The sequence below is a fragment of the Monodelphis domestica genome, chromosome 4 (genome assembly GCF_027887165.1).
Source record: "Monodelphis domestica isolate mMonDom1 chromosome 4, mMonDom1.pri, whole genome shotgun sequence".
Classification (NCBI taxonomy): Eukaryota; Metazoa; Chordata; class Mammalia; order Didelphimorphia; family Didelphidae; genus Monodelphis; species Monodelphis domestica.
The window spans coordinates 163010950-163028888 of record NC_077230.1 but is presented as its reverse complement, the minus strand read 5'-3'; the positions used below and the strand labels follow the sequence as shown (position 1 = coordinate 163028888).

At 37.2% G+C, this 17939-nt stretch overlaps 1 protein-coding gene across 3 annotated transcripts in view; it reads left to right on the top strand.

The window, feature by feature from the left end:
• Positions 1-17939, top strand: part of ACVR1 (activin A receptor type 1) — a 158827-nt gene that overhangs the window by 98910 nt on the left and 41978 nt on the right. For all 3 annotated transcript variants that reach the window (XM_007494196.3, XM_056793885.1, XM_056793886.1), the window contains one exon: positions 11486-11752. In XM_007494196.3, the coding sequence (XP_007494258.1) occupies positions 11486-11752 (267 nt within the window). The remainder of the gene's footprint in view (positions 1-11485; positions 11753-17939) is intronic.

Below are 17939 nucleotides of genomic sequence, written 5' to 3'. Positions count from 1 at the left end.
TCCTGTGAGACTGAAAAGAAGGAACAGTGGACGTTGCTGTCAGTGACCCCTTCCCTTTGAGTTCATCATTCTAACCTGTCTAATCTTCTATCAGCTCTTTCTGGATCCCTGGGTGGTCATGGCGGATGGGTTAAGCTTCAAGCTGATTCTGTCCATTGCATTTGGATTTCTGTAATGTCTCCTCAACAGTGACAGATGACCAAAGTGTATCCAGTGTCCTTGAGGCTGCATTACAGTCTGTGTTTTTTGCCAACAATGTCCTATAGTGACTGAGGCAGTGCCAACAGATCAGAGCCTGGGGTCTATTGTTTTGAAACAACCATAGAATGTGTAGCACAATCTTTTGTTAAGTGTATTGGAAGTTGATATTACAGCCCATGAAGGTTGTTTCTTCCCCTCTTCCCTTACTCCAACTCTAACTGGTGAGTTGTATTTGAGAAAGAGGCAGGGTGTGAGGGTGGGAGAAGATGTCCTTATGAAATGTCAACCTTCCTTCTTGCTGGTAATGGCTTTGGCTTCAGCTCAAATCAACTTAGTGCTTAGCTTAGTGCCCACTATATGTAGAAAATTGTGATTGTACTAGAGAAAATAAAAAGATTAAATAAACCACAGTCTCCCTTCAAGGACCTTAAAATCTAGTAGACTTCCTGTAAAAATGCATGCTTCAGCTTGGAGCTAGAACAACTAATGGAAATAAGAGCAAATTTCCAGGTAGCCTGTGAACTTGGAGCAAACGTCAGCAAAATCATCACCTCTTTCTGAATTTTTACAGTCTGCCTACACAACATACAGATCTCTCCAGTTCCAAACTGGGCGATTTAGCTGATGGATAATCTTCCTTCTCTCTACATATCCCCTTCCCCATCTTTTTACTTCAATACAAAGGATGAATTTTCCCATCCTGGTCATGAAGTGATGTAGTGGATAGAAAGCCATGCTTGTTGGAATCAGAAAACCTTGGGTTCTCTCATTGGCTGTGTGGACCCTAGGTAAGTTACATAACCTCACTCTGCCCTCTGCCACTGTGAAAGACTTTTAAGTTGCAGAGAAGGTGGGGGCCCATGTGGTAGAAGGAATTTCCTTTTAGTGATTTCCCTAAATCATTTAAATTACAGATCTAGTCTCCCTCCCTATCCCTATTCAAAGGAAATCAAGACCTAATTTTCTTATCAATGATATTTCAGTCTCTCCACGCCCCAACTAAGACATAATTACTTATTCTATGTGGGGAAAAGATTTTTCCCAATCCCTTGAAAGTCAGATTGTAACTACTCATTTTTATAAACCTCTATGATCTCTGTTTTGGAAGCAGTGATCCAGTTCTGGAAATAGGAGGAGAAAGTGAAGAAAAAAGACATTTCCCATAATTAACTAGTTCTCAGGTATGCATGTTGCATATAGCAAAGTCAAGCACTTTTGCTACAGAAAGCTAGAAAAGATGACATTATTTAATCCTAATATTAGTCTCCTTACTGGTTCTTTACTTAATGGAGCAGTTAAAATCAGCCTTTTGATCTGAAGTTTGAAGTTGAAAAACCTCCATTTAGGGTGGTCTTTCCCTCTGGATGATTCTTCCCAGACCCTAGGCCAGCCATGGCTGTACCCTGGAATTTCCTCCCTGTTTGCAGTAGGTTACTTTTGTTTCCTATCCACTCCCATCTTTTCATCTTCTTTTTCCATGCTATCCGCCTCATTAGAATGTAAACTCCCTTTAGGTAAAGGAGGGTCTTTCTATCTTGTATTGGATTTGTATTCTTGGTACCTGACACTTAGTAAATATGTTAGCTGACTGGAGGGATATTAGGATTAGAGATGATGAGCTGGATTATACAAGGTTTGACTTGATGAATTGAAAGCCTAGTACAACCAAAATAAAAAAACATGGCATTCTCTACTCCTATCCCCCTTTTCTATGAGTTCCATCAGAAGGTGGCTGGAGATTTTTTTTTTTATTACCTAAGGCAAAGCAAGCAGGGAAATGTGCCAGTCTTTCAGTGACAGGAAAAATGGCAACAAGGTCTCAGATCTTGTATTTCAGTTAGGCATCCTTTAAGAATTATTGATCTGAAGGTAACTTATTTTGAATAAAGCTACTACTGAAAGAAAACCCCAAATTTATTCTGCTGTGAAAAGATAGGGTTAAGAGACAGCCATTGTTTTAACATATTAAATATCCTGTTAACAGAACCATGTTGCATATTTTAGGTGCTATTATTCTCTTCACCCAATGAAAGAGAAAATGACAAACATATTCTCTTTCCTTTTTTTGTACATTGGATCTATGTGGATAGACATACGTGAACTCTGTATACTCCCCCCTTCCCCTCCTACCTATATCCCCTCTAAATAGGAAGAAATGGGTCTGCACAGACATGCTAGCTTGGTGACTAAGCACTGCTTTAAGATCTATATTGACATTTAAAGTTTTTTATGGTTTTACTCTGTGCAGAGCGCAGGCAACATTTCTCTTGCCATCTCTTAAAACCCTTTTTGAGACAAGGAAAGCTTCTGCAGACTTAAGAAATTTCTAGGTTCCTAGACTTTTCTAGCTGTTATGTGATTTAATGTGAATACTTTGCCTTTTTCGGAGTATGCAAATGTCTTGAAATTTTAAAAACTCATCAATAGGAGCTCATTTGCCCTCAGTGATAAGAGTGGCAATTGCATCAAGTTGATTGATCAGCAGAAATATATGCAATTTATTCAGAGACCTAGTTGTCTCAGAGTGGGTGTTTTCTTTATGATGTATATAAAAACTCAAATGCTTGTGGTGTCCATCCACTGGTATTTTCCCTCTTTTTACCTGGATGACTGATGCTTTCCACATTAAGTCCCAGGGATATTTTTGTGCTGCTTACCCATGACTAAGCTTGATGTTTCTGATGCACAATCTTTGTGCACCCTTGGCAAGTGCAGGTCAGTGTACTGGAATGATTCCAAATTGCATTCCCTGATTAAGAGACCATAGGACAGCTCTTTATAATCTTAAAACCTAATATGCCAGAAATTGCCATTTTGAATGAGAAAACTGAATATGCCATTGGAAAGCACCAGTAATCTGATGTGCTTGTTTTGTAGTTTATTAAAGTTTTGAGGCTTTGGATTTTTATAATCATATTTTAATTACTACATTACCCTTTCTGGCTCCTGTAAAATGAGATTACATCATAAATTAAGAGCCTATAGGCTCAGATTATAGCTAATCTCCCAAATCTTTGTACCACTTTTCACATTTTACCCTGTTACCCTGGTGAAATCACAGAACTTGACACGTGAAAGAAATCTGAGGTCAAAGCAGAAAGGCCATGAAAATATACTGAACAATTCTCCTCTGCTTGAAGACATTCAAGGAGTAACTTGATACTTTTTAAGGTCACCTATTCCATTTGTAGATACCTCTAATTGAGGTTGGGAAGATTTTCCCTGGAATTAAATCTAAATTTGCCTCTATTTCCAGAGGAATCCCAGTAATATTCACTTTACTCCTATCTAGACTTATTCAAAACCACTTTTGCTAATTTTGAAGAAGTTTCTATCCTGAGGATTTATTCTCATCAGTGGTGACTTGCTTTTACCTTGATTTAGAAGAGGGCCGAAAATGTTCATTTCATTCATTACCAATCTGACTCTTTCTTTGGACTGCTTCTCTTCCTTCTTACTAGTTGGTGTGTCTACCTCCCCCCCCCCCCACCTTTTTCCATTCCCATTTACTTATTGTCTATTTCCATTGGAATATAACATCCTTCATGTTAAGGATCTTCTTTGTTAGCTTATGCTTTAATCCATATCACTTAGCACAGTGACTGGCAAATGGTTAGCGCTTAATAAATGCCCTTTTTGTCCATTAATTCATCCTTCATACCATCAACACATTCTTCTTCTGTCCTGAGAAAAAGTCTAACCCTTTTATTTAAAAGTCCTTTAAATGCAACCAAACTAACCCTTGTATCCTCACCTGACCATTCTTCATCTCCTTTTTCTTCTCTTTAGGTTGATTGTCCCTACTTCCTTCCCAGGCACTCATGACATGGATTTCAGGCCCTTCACCATCTTAGTTTGCCCCAATTGGGTATCTTTTCAAATGCCCTCTCCAGTTTATTATTTAATGTCTTTTCTCAACTGTCTCATTCAAAATTGAATACAAAGGGTGGGTTGTATTTGGAAGTCTGGATTATATCTCTTCTTTCAATGTGGAAGATTGGTATAGATTTAAAAGGACAAAGTTTGAGGGTCTAGGACCAAGAATAATGGAAGAAGGTTATAATTAGTTCTGAGTCCTGATCTATAATTTGTGAGGCAAAGGAGCAGATGTTGCCATGGCCCTAAGGTGAGGTCAGCATCCCAGCTCCTTAATCATCCTCAATAGTGGCAAGGAGAACCTCAATCTCTGAACTGGCCTTTATGCTGGTCTTTTTAGAAAATGGAGATTGAGCTATGTGTTTGGGAAGGAATAAGAAGTAGGAGAACCAGGCAAAAGACCCTTTTGTGCCAGAGGAATCTCTATCTGCATAGATTTGTTTGTTTCTGTGTTTGTATTCCTCTCAGGAAAGTCTAAGTCATTGGACTGTACTGTAGGCTGCTTGAGTTTTTAGGCACAATTGTACCAAAGGACTGAACAGTGATGACTCTGTCAGAAGGCCAGCTAAAACCATCACTTTCAGAGCTCTTCTCTATTTTTTCTTGGTCTCTGTCAGAAATTGTTGAATTTTGCAGAGATCTTGAGCTGAGATTATTAAATCTTTCTTTATCCATCCAAATTGTGGACAACAAAACCATAATATATTCCCTCTGCTGTTCTAGGACTCTGTTTTATTTCTCTAACATCCTAGGATACATCCAGGGCTTTGCCTTGGATGGGACACATGCCAGGAAAAGTCATCTTTCAGAATACTGGCCACAGTGAAACTGGAAATCCTTGTCAGTGAACATGAAAAAGAACTTTTATGTTATTTAAAATACCCCAACCTACAATTTAAACCTGTTTTATCTTGTTCTATCCCAAGTGGATACAGATTTTAAAAGTTGGTCAATCTTTCAAAGTGCCTGTGCTATGATTCTATGTATTTCTTCAGTTTTATGGACCCTCTCCATCTCTCTAGTCTCTCTGATGAATTTAACAAAGAAATAGTCCTGATTTACATGAAGACAGTGCTGCTAATGATGATGATCCAAATCCTTCTCTCCAGTTCAGGTTGTGATGCTAAGATTACAATCTTATTGTTTCCTTTAGTCAATCCTTCCATGATATGAAAGGATTACTTGTAGCTTAGTCTTCTGTCACTCACCACATACAGCCTATAAATATTTTCACATGGTTCTGGTCTTGATGCCAGACAAGTTATATAGTAACAGTCATAACATTGAGTAATAGTGGAAGGCCACCTTGCAGATGCTAGTTGTGTGCATAGACAACAAGCAAATAGAATGGGCATGAGATAATGTAGGGGAAAAGAGGTCATTTCCCTTGCTTAATATTCTGATTACTGATTAATTTAACTACCTTGTCATCCTTGTTCAGTGGACCTAACTCTCTGCTTAGGTCCTTCCTATTTTATTTCTGCAGTCTGCAATAAAATAGGTTATCAGACTTTTATTGTTCCATATACATGTAAAGTAGTCCTAGGAAGTGATCTGTAACCAAGTATTCTGTATTATGAGAGCCTGAAAGATAAGGCATCCCAACAGTACCTTTAAAGCAATTTGAAGACTATTATTCCCCCCCCCCCCAATAAAAAACCCTAACCCTAATTTCAAATCCTAAATTCTGTGATGTTGTTGCTTTTAAAAATTGAGGAGATTTGCTAAAAGTGACTCATGGGTATTTTAGGTCCTATTTTTCCCTGGAATTGTCAAGATCAAGATCTGAGAACTCTGTCTTGCTTGTAACTCTGCTTGTTGAATTAATAACCCTGGCTTAGAAAATCCCTTTGGCATCACTTAGAACCATACCAGTCTGCCAGGGGAAATTGGCAGGGTGGCACTTAGGGGTGTGTGTGTGTGTGTGTGTGTGTGTGTGTGTGTGTGAGAGAGAGAGAGAGAGAGAGAGAAAGAGAGAGAGAGAGAGAGAGGGAGGGGAGGAGTCTTTTGTATTTGTGAATTTCCAAAGGATTAACTTATTTTGTGTATATTTGGATATCTGGGACACATTTCTTCCTAACTGGTTTTGTTGATAAAGCTGGGTTAGAGTGTATGGACTATAAAACCTTACAAGTCTGAGTGGAAGACAGGAAATGAGGAGAAGGATGATGCTTGTTTCTAAAAAGGGAAAAAAATATTAGACATGACTGTTTGCCAAATGTGCCCTAACTTGCTTTTCAGCAGTAGATGTGTGGCCACTTTCCATACAAGGTATTTGAGTAAGCACTATAGATACTTACTAGCTACCCTCTTTCATCTCTGCTTTTCTCTAGCTAGAAAGGAAAGTGACAGACAGATCTTTGACACTGGCATCACAGAACAAGAATAATTTATTACTTCAGATAGTCATCTCTATTCAGCTACAGAAGAAAGGCAAATAATTTCTAGATAAAGACTTTTAATTTATTCAGTAATCATTTATTAAGTGCCTACTTAGACTCTATAAAGCAAGTGAAAGCATGGTATGGAGGATAGAAATCCTAGCCTTAAAGGCACAAGGACCTGGGTTCAAATTCCCTTGATACCTACTAGCTTTGTGACCCAGGGCAGACTATCACTTTAACTCAGAAGTATTCTGGCAGTTCTCCAAGAGTATGAGTTGCAGAGAAGGTGCCAACCTGCATTGGTAAAGGGAATTTCCTCTTATGTGAGTTCCCTAAATCAATGAAATCTAGATCCGTAAATCAGGAATCCAAGTCCCTCTTTCTATGACTATGTAAAGCACTTTGCTAGGCACCAGGAAAGATGTAACTATACATAAGATATAGATCCTTTTGTAGTGTGCAATCTGGTAAGGTGGATATGACATGAATAAATAACTGTAATGCAGAATAGGACATCAGCTGGGTAGAAGCAGAGTGCTATGCTAAGACTCTTATGAATAATAAATAACCAGTGTAGTACTCTCAGACCATAGGAATGAAGGCTCAAGAGAAGTTGAAAATTACCCTAAATGTGACTGCAATTCCTCTCTTCTATGCTTGAGTATGTACAACAAAAGAGACAACATGGTACTCATTTGAACCATAGCAGATTCCTGACTAGTTTCATTTCTAGGTGAATTAGAGACTATTTCTATTTCCTTTGAGGTCTTGGAAAGAACTGTCCCCCCAGAGCACACAGAGAAACTGAGGGTCAAGGGAAAATGAATTCACTGAGTTTGGTACCCCAGGTTTCTTAGGACTAGGTGTTCCTTTAGAATTTGTTGGAAGCTTTCTGACCTTTTAGCTGGAGATAGTGGGGAGAACATTGAATTTGTAATCAGAAGTCCTGGCTTTGATTCTCTGCTCCATTACTGGTAACCTCTATCAGTTGTGCTAAGCTTTGAATATACAAAAAGAGGTAAAAGACAGTCCCTGCCCTCAAGAAGCTTTGAATCCAGTGGGGGAAATAACAAGCAAATGAATATGTATAAACGAGTTATATAAAGGATAAATTGGGAATAAGTGAAGGAGGGGTTGGGAAAGGCTTCCTGGAATTTATATGGCACTTTCAATTTGCCAGCCATAGTATTATGTGTCTTACAAATATTATCCAATTTGTTCCTCACAATAACCTTGGGAAACAGGTGCTATTTTTACAGTTGGAGAAACTGAGGCAAACAGATTAAGTGACTTGTTCAAGATCACACTATCCAGGGCAGTCAGGTAGTACAGTGGTTAGAACACCAGACTTGGCGTCGGAAGGACCTGGGTTCATATGTGACCTGAGATACTTCCTATCTACGTAACCTTGTGCAAGACATTTAACTCCAGTTGCCTAGCCCTTACCAGTCTTCCCCCTTAGAATTAATATTTAGTATCCATTCTAAGACAGAAGGTAATAGTTTACAAAAAAGAAAAATCACACTATCCACAGGTCTTCCAGACTGTAGGCCCAGCACTATAACAGCTAACTGCTTCCTCTCTAATGTCAAGGTTAGATTAGATGCTCTCAACCTGTCCTCATTTCCCACCTCCACCCCCATACACATTAAGAGAAGCCATCAGGTTCTTTTAATGCTTACTTGCTATTGTGTGGGATAGCTGACATTCCTTTCCTCTGTCTAGCTACTTATTGGAAACTGGTGATCTACGTCTAGACTTGCCATAAAGCTCATACATCTGCATTGTTAGTGTTCATATGATCTAAAGCTAGAAAAGACTTTGGAGACCATCTGGACCAAATTCCTCATACCTTCATTTTATATCAGGTTCATAGAGATTTAACTGGTTCACCTTTTCCAGAAAATCATTTGGAAATCTGTGGAAAAGGTGACAATAAAATATTCATATCATAGTGCTGGATCCAGCAATACCTCATTATGGGGCATATATTTCAGGATTACACATCAAAAATTGGAGGGGATACAGGACTTTGGAAGTCATCTGGTCCAAACACCACATATTTTATATATATATATATATGGATTTAAAAAACAAAGTAGTTTTTTCTTACGTTATTTGTTATATAGCACCATACATCAAGGAAGTCAATGACAGGAAAGTCTCAGATGCAACAAGATTCATTGTAGTTCTCTTTTTTTGGGGGGAAAGAACATTCGGGAACAAATTAGGTACTCACTATTTGAACAGCTAAATGAATTCATATATTAATGCAATAAGATCCCTTTGACCTATAAGAACCAACAAACATAAAGAATTTGAGAAACATGGGAAAGCCTGTATGAGAGTGAATAGAAGATATAAGATACATTGACTAGGGTAATGCATTTGACACCACCACCAAAAGACAACTAATTTAGATTAATTGCATTGAATAGTCTTGTTTTTATGGAACTAAGGGTGAAAGAATACATCTCTTTTTTTAGTTTTGGGAGAGGCTGTGGTGAAAGTGTTGAAATGAAAAGTCAGATGTAATTTATCTTTTTTGTTTTAAATGTTTTCCTTTGTTATAAGAAAAAGGTTCAGTGGGGAATGATGAACATTAGAGATACACACATACATGCATACATACACACACCTGCCTAAAGGTATCAATAAAATAGGGGGACATTTCTATTAACCTTGAAATTATAATGTTCACACTTAATTTGGTTGGGGGGGGGGGAGAGTAGAAGAATCAATCTGTATTATGCTTCATATATTAAGGAACCTATTTTTTTCTTAACTGACTGATACTGACCGATACTGGGAAAGTTTCTATCATATTTCTGAAGGGAGGAGAAAAAGGGAATTCATTCTTCACCATGAAAATTGTTCCTCATTAATATAGTCTTTGAGTTCTGGATTTGGGTTAGCGAAAGTCATGCCATACATAGCCCTGTCAGTGACTACTTGGGCTGTTCTTCCAAACTCATTTGCTATTGGAAAAATCTCTCAGAGTTTTTCAAAAGAGCTATCACATTGATTATAAATAGGATGTATCCCCATTCATGTGGTAGTAACTGTGGAGGTGTGATGTCTGTGTTATAGCAAGCAGTTCATTTTTATTTTACCTCTTTTCAAAGAGGGAAGAGGGAAGGTTAATGTTCTCTTTCCCAGAAGTTTCTGAGTCTTCTCCGTTTCTTTTCCATGGCTTCTTCTAAGTCCTCTGCTGTGTACTTTAAGTCAGTATTTTAACACCTATCATTGGGATCATCTCTTAAAAACACAGTCACTACAAACTCCCTTTTCAAAGATGGATTCAAAATAGATTGAGGTAGCTGTGCTACAGAATCTACTACCGAGTATTCAACAATAGAAACTCAGCCCCTTTCTAATTTAGGACTCAAGAGTGAGCTCAGAAAGTTGAATTTCCTTATTTGAACAGGGTTTTGACTTAGCTGCTTCCAAAGATCTTCTCCATCTCTCTCTCTCTCTCTCTGTCTTTCTGTCTCCTCATTCCCCCCTCTCCTTCCACCCCTTCTCTCTCTTGTTCTCTCTGCTCTGTCACTCTTTTTCTCTGTTGCTATCTCTCTCTCTCTCACCCTTCCCCCCTCATGTTCTTATTTCTAGATAACTCTTTTCTTCCCTCTTCCTCCCTCCTTCTTGCTCTTTTCCTCTGCCATCTGCACCCAAAGCTGTTAGTACCAGCAAGTCTGAGCTACTCACTTAACCAGGAAAAAAATGATGCAGTGATTTGAACAACTGAATCCGAAAACCAGTCTTTGAAAGCACAATTAATTAAAAGATCTTACTGGATTTGGCATCCCACTTTTTTTTCCTACCCTTCTTCCACACCAGATGCAATTGTTCTTCAGCCCTCACTTGGGACAGTGTTCACTGTTCCTCTTCATCTCTGTCTACTCATCAGAATCCCATTTTCAAGCTTCAGTTTAGATGTTCCCTCCTTCATGAAGACTTACCTAAAGATCCTGATTATTACTGCCCTTTCTCCCAAATTACTTGGCATTCTGATTGGTACACACATGCATACACATATGCTATATATTTTTCACAATAGTAATATTAGTTAGCATTTATATTATACCTACTATATGCTAGGCACAGTGCTAAGTGCTTTACAAATATCTCATTTACATCACATAACAATCCTAAAAGGTGGGCATTTTTATTATCCTCATTTTACAGAAAAGGAAACTGATTCTAATGTAGGTTAAATGACTTGTGCAGTAACACAGATAGCAAGTGTTTGAAGCCAAATTTGAATAACTCAGGTCTTCTTGGCTCCAGACCTAGATTATTCTATCTACTGTGCCCCTCTGACTGCCATAGAATTTATCTTGAAGGCCCATGGATAGATTTCTGGAGGTCCTTGAATGTGGATGGGAAAATTTGACATCTTTATTTTTATTAACCTCTAACTGAACACTAGCATTTTTTTCACTACAATTTAAAAAAAAAATCCTTACCTTTCATCTTAGAATCAATACTGTATATTGGTTCAAAGGCAGAAGAGCATTAAGGGCTGGGTATTGGGCATTAAGTGACTTGCCCAGGGTGACACAGTTAGCTTCCACTGTAAATTAAAAAAAAAAAAACCACCACATAATGTTGAGAAATGGCATTTAGGTATCACTAGGCTACCAATGGGTACCACAACACACAAAATTTTATGAAATAATTGTTGTAGAATAAGTTTCTTGATGGTAGGACAGGTTTATTTTTGCCCTTATATCTTTAGTGTCTATCCCAAAAGCTCTTAAATGTCTGTTCAATCAAATCATCCAATGATTTGGGGTTCAGGCCAAGGCACATTTCATGCCCAGGTCTACTAAATTCAGATATTTGTATCTTCAGCTGCTCTCTGCTTATTATGACTTTTTCCCATAGGCAATTGCCTAGGTATGTTAAATTGAGCAAGAGAAAAAAAACAAAACTGTATTATCCACACATGATTGAAGACACTGTTTAATGCCCCTGTAAGAGAAAATACCATTTTCTTTCCTCTTCTCTCCCCTCTGCAGATGAGGAACCAAAGTTGAATTCAAACCTGTATATGTGTGTGTGTGAAGGCACATCCTGTGGGAATCGGGATCACTGTGAGGGACAACAGTGTTTTGCCTCATTGAGCATAAACGATGGTGTTCAAGTCTACCAGAAAGGATGCTTCCAAGTATATGAGCAGGGGAAGATGACCTGTAAGACTCCCCCATCCCCTGATCAAGCTGTGGAGTGCTGTCAGGGAAACTGGTGTAATGGAAACATTACAGCCCAGCTGCCAACTTCAAAAGGTAAGGGTTATAACCCCTTCTTCCCCACCCCAGTCCCAACTTCCCTCACTTTGGTTCTTGGGATTGAAAGGTGGGATCTGGGCAGTTAGGTGGCAGGGTGGATAGAGTGTCAGGTATGGAGTCAAGAGGACCTGGTTCAAATCTAACCTCAGACACTTCCTAGCTATGTGACCCCAGCAAGTCACTGAACCCCATTTTCTTAGCCCTTGTCCTTTTGTCTCAGAGTTGTTACTGAGATGGGAAGTGAGGGTTTAAAAGAAATGTTGAGATCAAAGAGAAAGACTGGGGATGTGGGAAGGGAATCAATCACTCAGTATCTGAAAGACTGTAGAAGTTATGAAAACATGAAACAGTGCAGAAGTACTTGAAAAAAGTTATAATGTGTCCAGATCTCTCCAAGTTCTGCCATAAGGAATATTTTCTCTTGTGGTGGGACTCTTCTATAAAGTGTTACTGACTTCCCTCCCTTCCCCCTCCCCTCAGCCTTTTTTAGCAAATAGAAACAGTGGCTGCCACTAATGACTTTGCCTACAATTTTATTGGCAGAGCAAGTGTATATAGTGAAGAGAAAGGGGTGAGATGAGCACAAGAGAGAGATCCTAGGTCTCTGACTGAGCGATACACATGTATTAACTTGGAAAGAGAGCCTTATTATCCCCCTTTTCCCTTTCCTGCTATCTACTTTCTGGTTTTATTTCTCTCCAAGCTGGAAGCACAATGGGGTTTTTCACATGCAACTCAAAGACTTCTTCTAATGGACTCTTCTACAAATGGTTCCTTAATATCTGAAGGTTCTGCTTTGAAGAGTGCAGTTTTGAAGCTACTTCCATGCTTAGCAGCACCCTTGCTTTGCAAGAAACCCTAGAGTACCTGTACTAAATAAAGGCGAGACAATCCTACAAACTATTATTGAGTCTTTGCTATGTTCAAAGCTCTGTTCTGAGGATACAAAGAGAAAATGAGAAACAAATCTTTGCATTTTAAGGATTAAGCTTATATTTACTTAGTCAAATGTACCATATGCACAGATAAGAATATATATGGTAATTTGAAAAGAGAGTAAGCATTAAGAACTGGGAATGGGGATCAAAAAGGCATCCCCTAATATATGAATTTAGCCCACAAACTTGAAGGAAGTTAGGTATTGCAAGAAGCAGGGGCAAAGGGGATGGGGTACCTGCTGTGCGGTGGTGCATAGTGGAACATGGGTTTTTGAGAGAAATATGTTGGAAAGTTTATTGTAATATTGAAGGTATGAAAGATAGTGATGTGAAATGTCTGTAATGGTATACTAGATTAAAGCCAGAATGTGCAGGGATAGAAATACTTAGCTGAAGAGCTCCACTTTTATACTAAAGGCAAGATTCTTGAACAGGATAGTGATATGGTCACTTAATTATAAATCTCCAGTCCTAAATTCACTTAATCCTAACTATTCTCATGTTCACTAGGAGTTTCATTAACTTTTAATTTTTATTGGACTTCTGATTTTACTGATAAGAAACTCTCATAGCTTAGTATATTCACTTAGTTACCTAAGTCAATGATATAGTTTAACTGATTTGCCCATGATCACCAGTCTAATAGGGTTAAGTATCTGAGGCCAAACTTAAATTCCATGTCTTCCTGATACATAGGAATTTTTTTTAAAAAATAGGGTGAGATAGGAATGTTAGAAGCAGTAGTGGTATCACTAGAAAAAGTAGCAATATAGAAAGAGGATTGCACTTTGTATGATACATTATAATAATTATGAACAATCTTAGTGGTAGATCAGTGGTGTCAAACTTACCTAGTAATGGTAGCCACTAGATCATACATAAGGATCCCTGAGGACTACATATTGACTTAGGAAACTCTCTCTCTCTCTCTCTCTCTCTGTATATATATATATATATATATATATATATATATATATATATATATATAAATCTATTTGTCTCTATTAATCGCTAAAAATAAATATGTATATATATATGGAGAAAGCATGCTCATGGATAGATAAGACAAAGATTAGTAATATACTGGACTATCAGGGACATGAGAAAATTCCCGCCATGAAGCAGTAACCCTTTCTATATCTAGAGATATCTATGTATCTGCATATTTATATATCTATATATAGAGAGGAATGTGATTACATGCACATTTCTATATATATATATATATCTATGTATAGATATATATCAGCACATTAAAATCAGATAGGAACTAAATTTTCATCTGATTTGGGCTGTTTCGTGTCCATTAGTCATCATCAGTAAAACGCTGAATTCCATTAATCAGTTTCTGTTCAAGAAGTATGTAATACATTTCAAATAGATTTCCATCAAAAGTAGTTATAAGAAAAAAATTATCATATGTAAGTTTTAGTTATTTGCAAAAAAAAAAAAAAAGAACCCAAGCTGAATAAATAAGTTTTAGTATATATTGGCTTGTGTTTGAGGAAATGTGTTCCTAATACAAATAAAGAACTTAGCCAATTCTTTATGCATCCTAAGTGTTTTTTGCAGTATATAAAATATGATGATAATACTGTACCCCTTCTCTAACATTTTATCTTTTATTAGCTGATTTGATCCTCAGGACAGTCCTGTGAATTAGGCAGAGTATGGAAGCTGAAACCTAAGAGTTTAAGTGACTTGCTAAATGAAACAGAGCTGGTTAAGTGGCTAGGGCCAGGTTTTCTGATTTAGCCCTGAGAGTGCACTTCTTGCTACAATCACATTCCTTCTCTGCATAAAAGACATGTTTGTGGAGTTTCTAGTTAGAGACAAAATTAGACTCACACAAGCTACTAGAGAAAAGTATGCTCCAATATGTTATCTTTCCTTTATTCTCTTATTTATCTTCCCTTTCTTTCTACTTTAGACTTTGATTCTTTGATTCATAGCTTTTATAATATTTTACCCTTCTTTAGTCTGTATTCCTTACAAAAGTAAAGCTGATAAGGTACCTAATTTGGATTCTTTTTTCAAAATGGTTTCTATGTTCTACCTTTCAGATTTTGCACCCTGTCTTTTTTTTCTCCCTTTTTCATAATGTCTCACCTTTAGAAATACCAGTTCCTACAGGTGATAGAAAACATATTGCTCCTTTGGAAGAATTTTCCTATGTCTTTGATCAGTTCATTACAAAACTTTGACCTCTCCATGGGCATGTTTTTCCCATTTGTTCTGAAATCTCTTCCCTGTATCCTTGCCCTCCCCACTCTTTGGGCTGTCACATTCCCCCCAGTGTTTCTAATTTTCTTTCTTCTGGAGCAAGATGAGTGGTCTGAAACATCAAATCCTTATAGATCACACTCATTTGCAAAGTCTCCATCTCTCTCTATAGAAGCTCTTCTTTCTTGGAAGCACTCATCAGTGGTATTTTTTTGTCCAGCTTGGTAACAAGATTTCTTCTTTTCTTTCCTTCTTTTTGCCTCCTTTCCCATTCTCTTAGCAACCATCTTCCTGAGAGAGTACTATAGTTATTGCCCTTTCATTGTTACTTTTGACTTTATTCAGTTATATCACATATTCCTCTCTATCTTCCTTATCTATATCAACTTTTCTCCCCCCCCCCTTCCCTCCCATTCTGTAATTTAGTCTTTGAATAATATCATCTATTCCCAGTGGAATTGCTTGTCAGTGTGAGGAGGGGAGAGATACAAGTATCACGTAACCATGGAAAAAAAATTTTTTTAATTAAAAAAATATGTCATCTATTCACATGAAGGCTGGATGTTCTGAAGTTTAGTCCATGACACAGCAGTCCTGTTTTTCCACTTTTGCTTCTTTTTTGCTTTCTCTTCTCCCTCTTGTACTTTTAGAAAGAAATTTCTTTATGAACTCCTGTTATTCTCGTTTTCCTTGGTTGCTATATTTGTTTAACTTTTTTATATTTCTATTGCCTGAGGTATTTGAAAAGGAAATGATTTGTTCAGGTTTAGTTTTCTTTCTAGGAATGTTTTGAATGCCTCTTTATTGGATGGTCCCCCCATATCCCCATTCTTCCCTTCTATTTATTGTTAGCATCAAGTTTTCAGGATAGGCCATATTGGGTTGCATATTGAGCTCAAAATATGTTATTCCATTCCCTTGTGCAATTTCTGGTGGGTACAGAAAAAAATTATTTGAATTTCTTTCCCTTTACATTTGAAGATCCTTCTCCTGGTTTCTTACAGAATCTGTTGTTTGTCAATGGAATTATTAAATTTAATCATTCTGTGTTTTGGATATTACATTATAGTTTTTTTTTTCTTTTCTGGAGGCAATTTGTAGATTCTTTCAATTAGTGTATTTTCATTGTTAAAGAGTTAAAGTTAGTTTTCTTGCATTATTGTGTTCAACTTTTTTGACTTGCCATTTTTTGGGGGGAAACATATAATCCTGAAATTGACTCTACATATCTTTCTTCAAGAGCAATGTTTTTATTTGTATGGAGATGGTTTTCTTTTAACATTATTGCTTTTTGCTTTTCTTCTTCTAGATTGTCCTTTAATTCTTTGTGTTTGCATTTCAAAAACTTATCTTCTCTTTTTTTGTTGTTGTTGTTGAATGTTGCTATCATGAATTCAGGTTGCTCTATTCTGTCAATTATTTTGGCAGTATAGGACATAAATTCTGTTTTCACAATTCTTTTTTCTCCCTTAACTATTCAGGAACCTCCTGTAGTAGTTCCATGCCCTTTTGATAATATACATTGTTTTCTGCCTTATTAAGCTTCCTATGTCTTATAATATTTCTTCATAGGTGTCTGGACTCTTATGATTTAGAGGCCATATTTTCTTTTTAATCGGTTTAAGCCAAAGTCTTTAGCAGAATTTTCTTAATACTGAAATCTCTAGTAATTTCAGTCTTTTTTCCTTATATTCCCACAAATCTCACTCTTCCTATAAACTTACTCCTTGATGGGAGGGGAGGTTGTTTCCCTTCAAGGCTGTACCTCAAAGCCTTCTCAGACTTAGGGTCTTAAGTGAATGAGTTAGGGGTTAAGAATTAGCCTCCTCTGCTGGGGTGGCTAGGTGTCAAAGTGAATATAGTACCAGGTCTGGGGTCTGTTGTTCAATTTCAGACACTTCCTAGTTTTGTGACCCTGGGCAAAGTCACTTAACCCTATTTGCCTCCATTTCCTCATCTTTAAAATCATCTGGAGTAGGAACTGACAAACCATCCCAGTATCTTTGCTAAGAAAACTACAAAAGTGTACTCAAAAAGTAGGATACAATTGAAAAATAACTAAATAACAAAGGTGTTGGTTTACTAGATTTTTACCTTGTTAAAATTTTTGGTGTCGAAACCTTTAAGACAATGGAAATTACTTTATTTATAATTCCTATTTTGAAGAGGTATAAAAGTACATGAAGATCAGAAGAAATGTACTGTCCACTATCTTGCTGTTCTTGTGACCTGAAAGTCCAATCAGGTATATTATCAAGCAAAGGACCATGTAGCATTAACTTAATTTTCATAGGGTTGCAAAGAAATTGAAAAAAGATTAAAAAAAAGATAAAGAATTTTTGAGGGGGGAATAAACCTTTTAAGATCATGAAGCCCAATGCATTTCATTATTGGCTGAATAATTAGGGGATAAACTATCTGAAGGAATTTGGCTCAGAATTGATTTGGTGGAGTGGAAAGGGTATAGATGAAGGGCAAGAACAAGCAAAGATGGAGACAAGAAGGAGCATATACACCATTCGTGGGAAGGACACAAAGAAAAGGGGTAGACTGGAGCAGAGGTTTCTGGGAAGCGAAGTGCTAGGAGTTGAGCATGAATAATCTAAGGCTGAACTTGATTCATTAGGCAACTAGAAAACTTTTGTGGGCTTGAAGAGCCCAAGAGATAGTACCAAAGCTATGTTTTCTGAGGAAGATTTGGATGGCAATGTGTATCTGTGATATATGTTGGAAGTTGGAAAGAAATTTCCACTCTGAGGTAGAAGATGGGGAAGAAAACCTGCTGCAGTTTTAATTTGTTTTCTTCAGATACCACCCTTGCCATTATAATATTGAAGATTAGTGTTTTATATGGCTCCAAAGGTGAAAAAAGCTCTGTAGGTCAAATTCTCTTTTTAACTACAGTTGTTTTTGTTTTGTCAAGTTTGTAAATGTTTTCTTGTTTATTATCTAACATTTCTCACTTTTAGAGTAGATTTATTGCAAAACAGAATTTTGTTTTTATTGGTTGGGTAGATGAATGC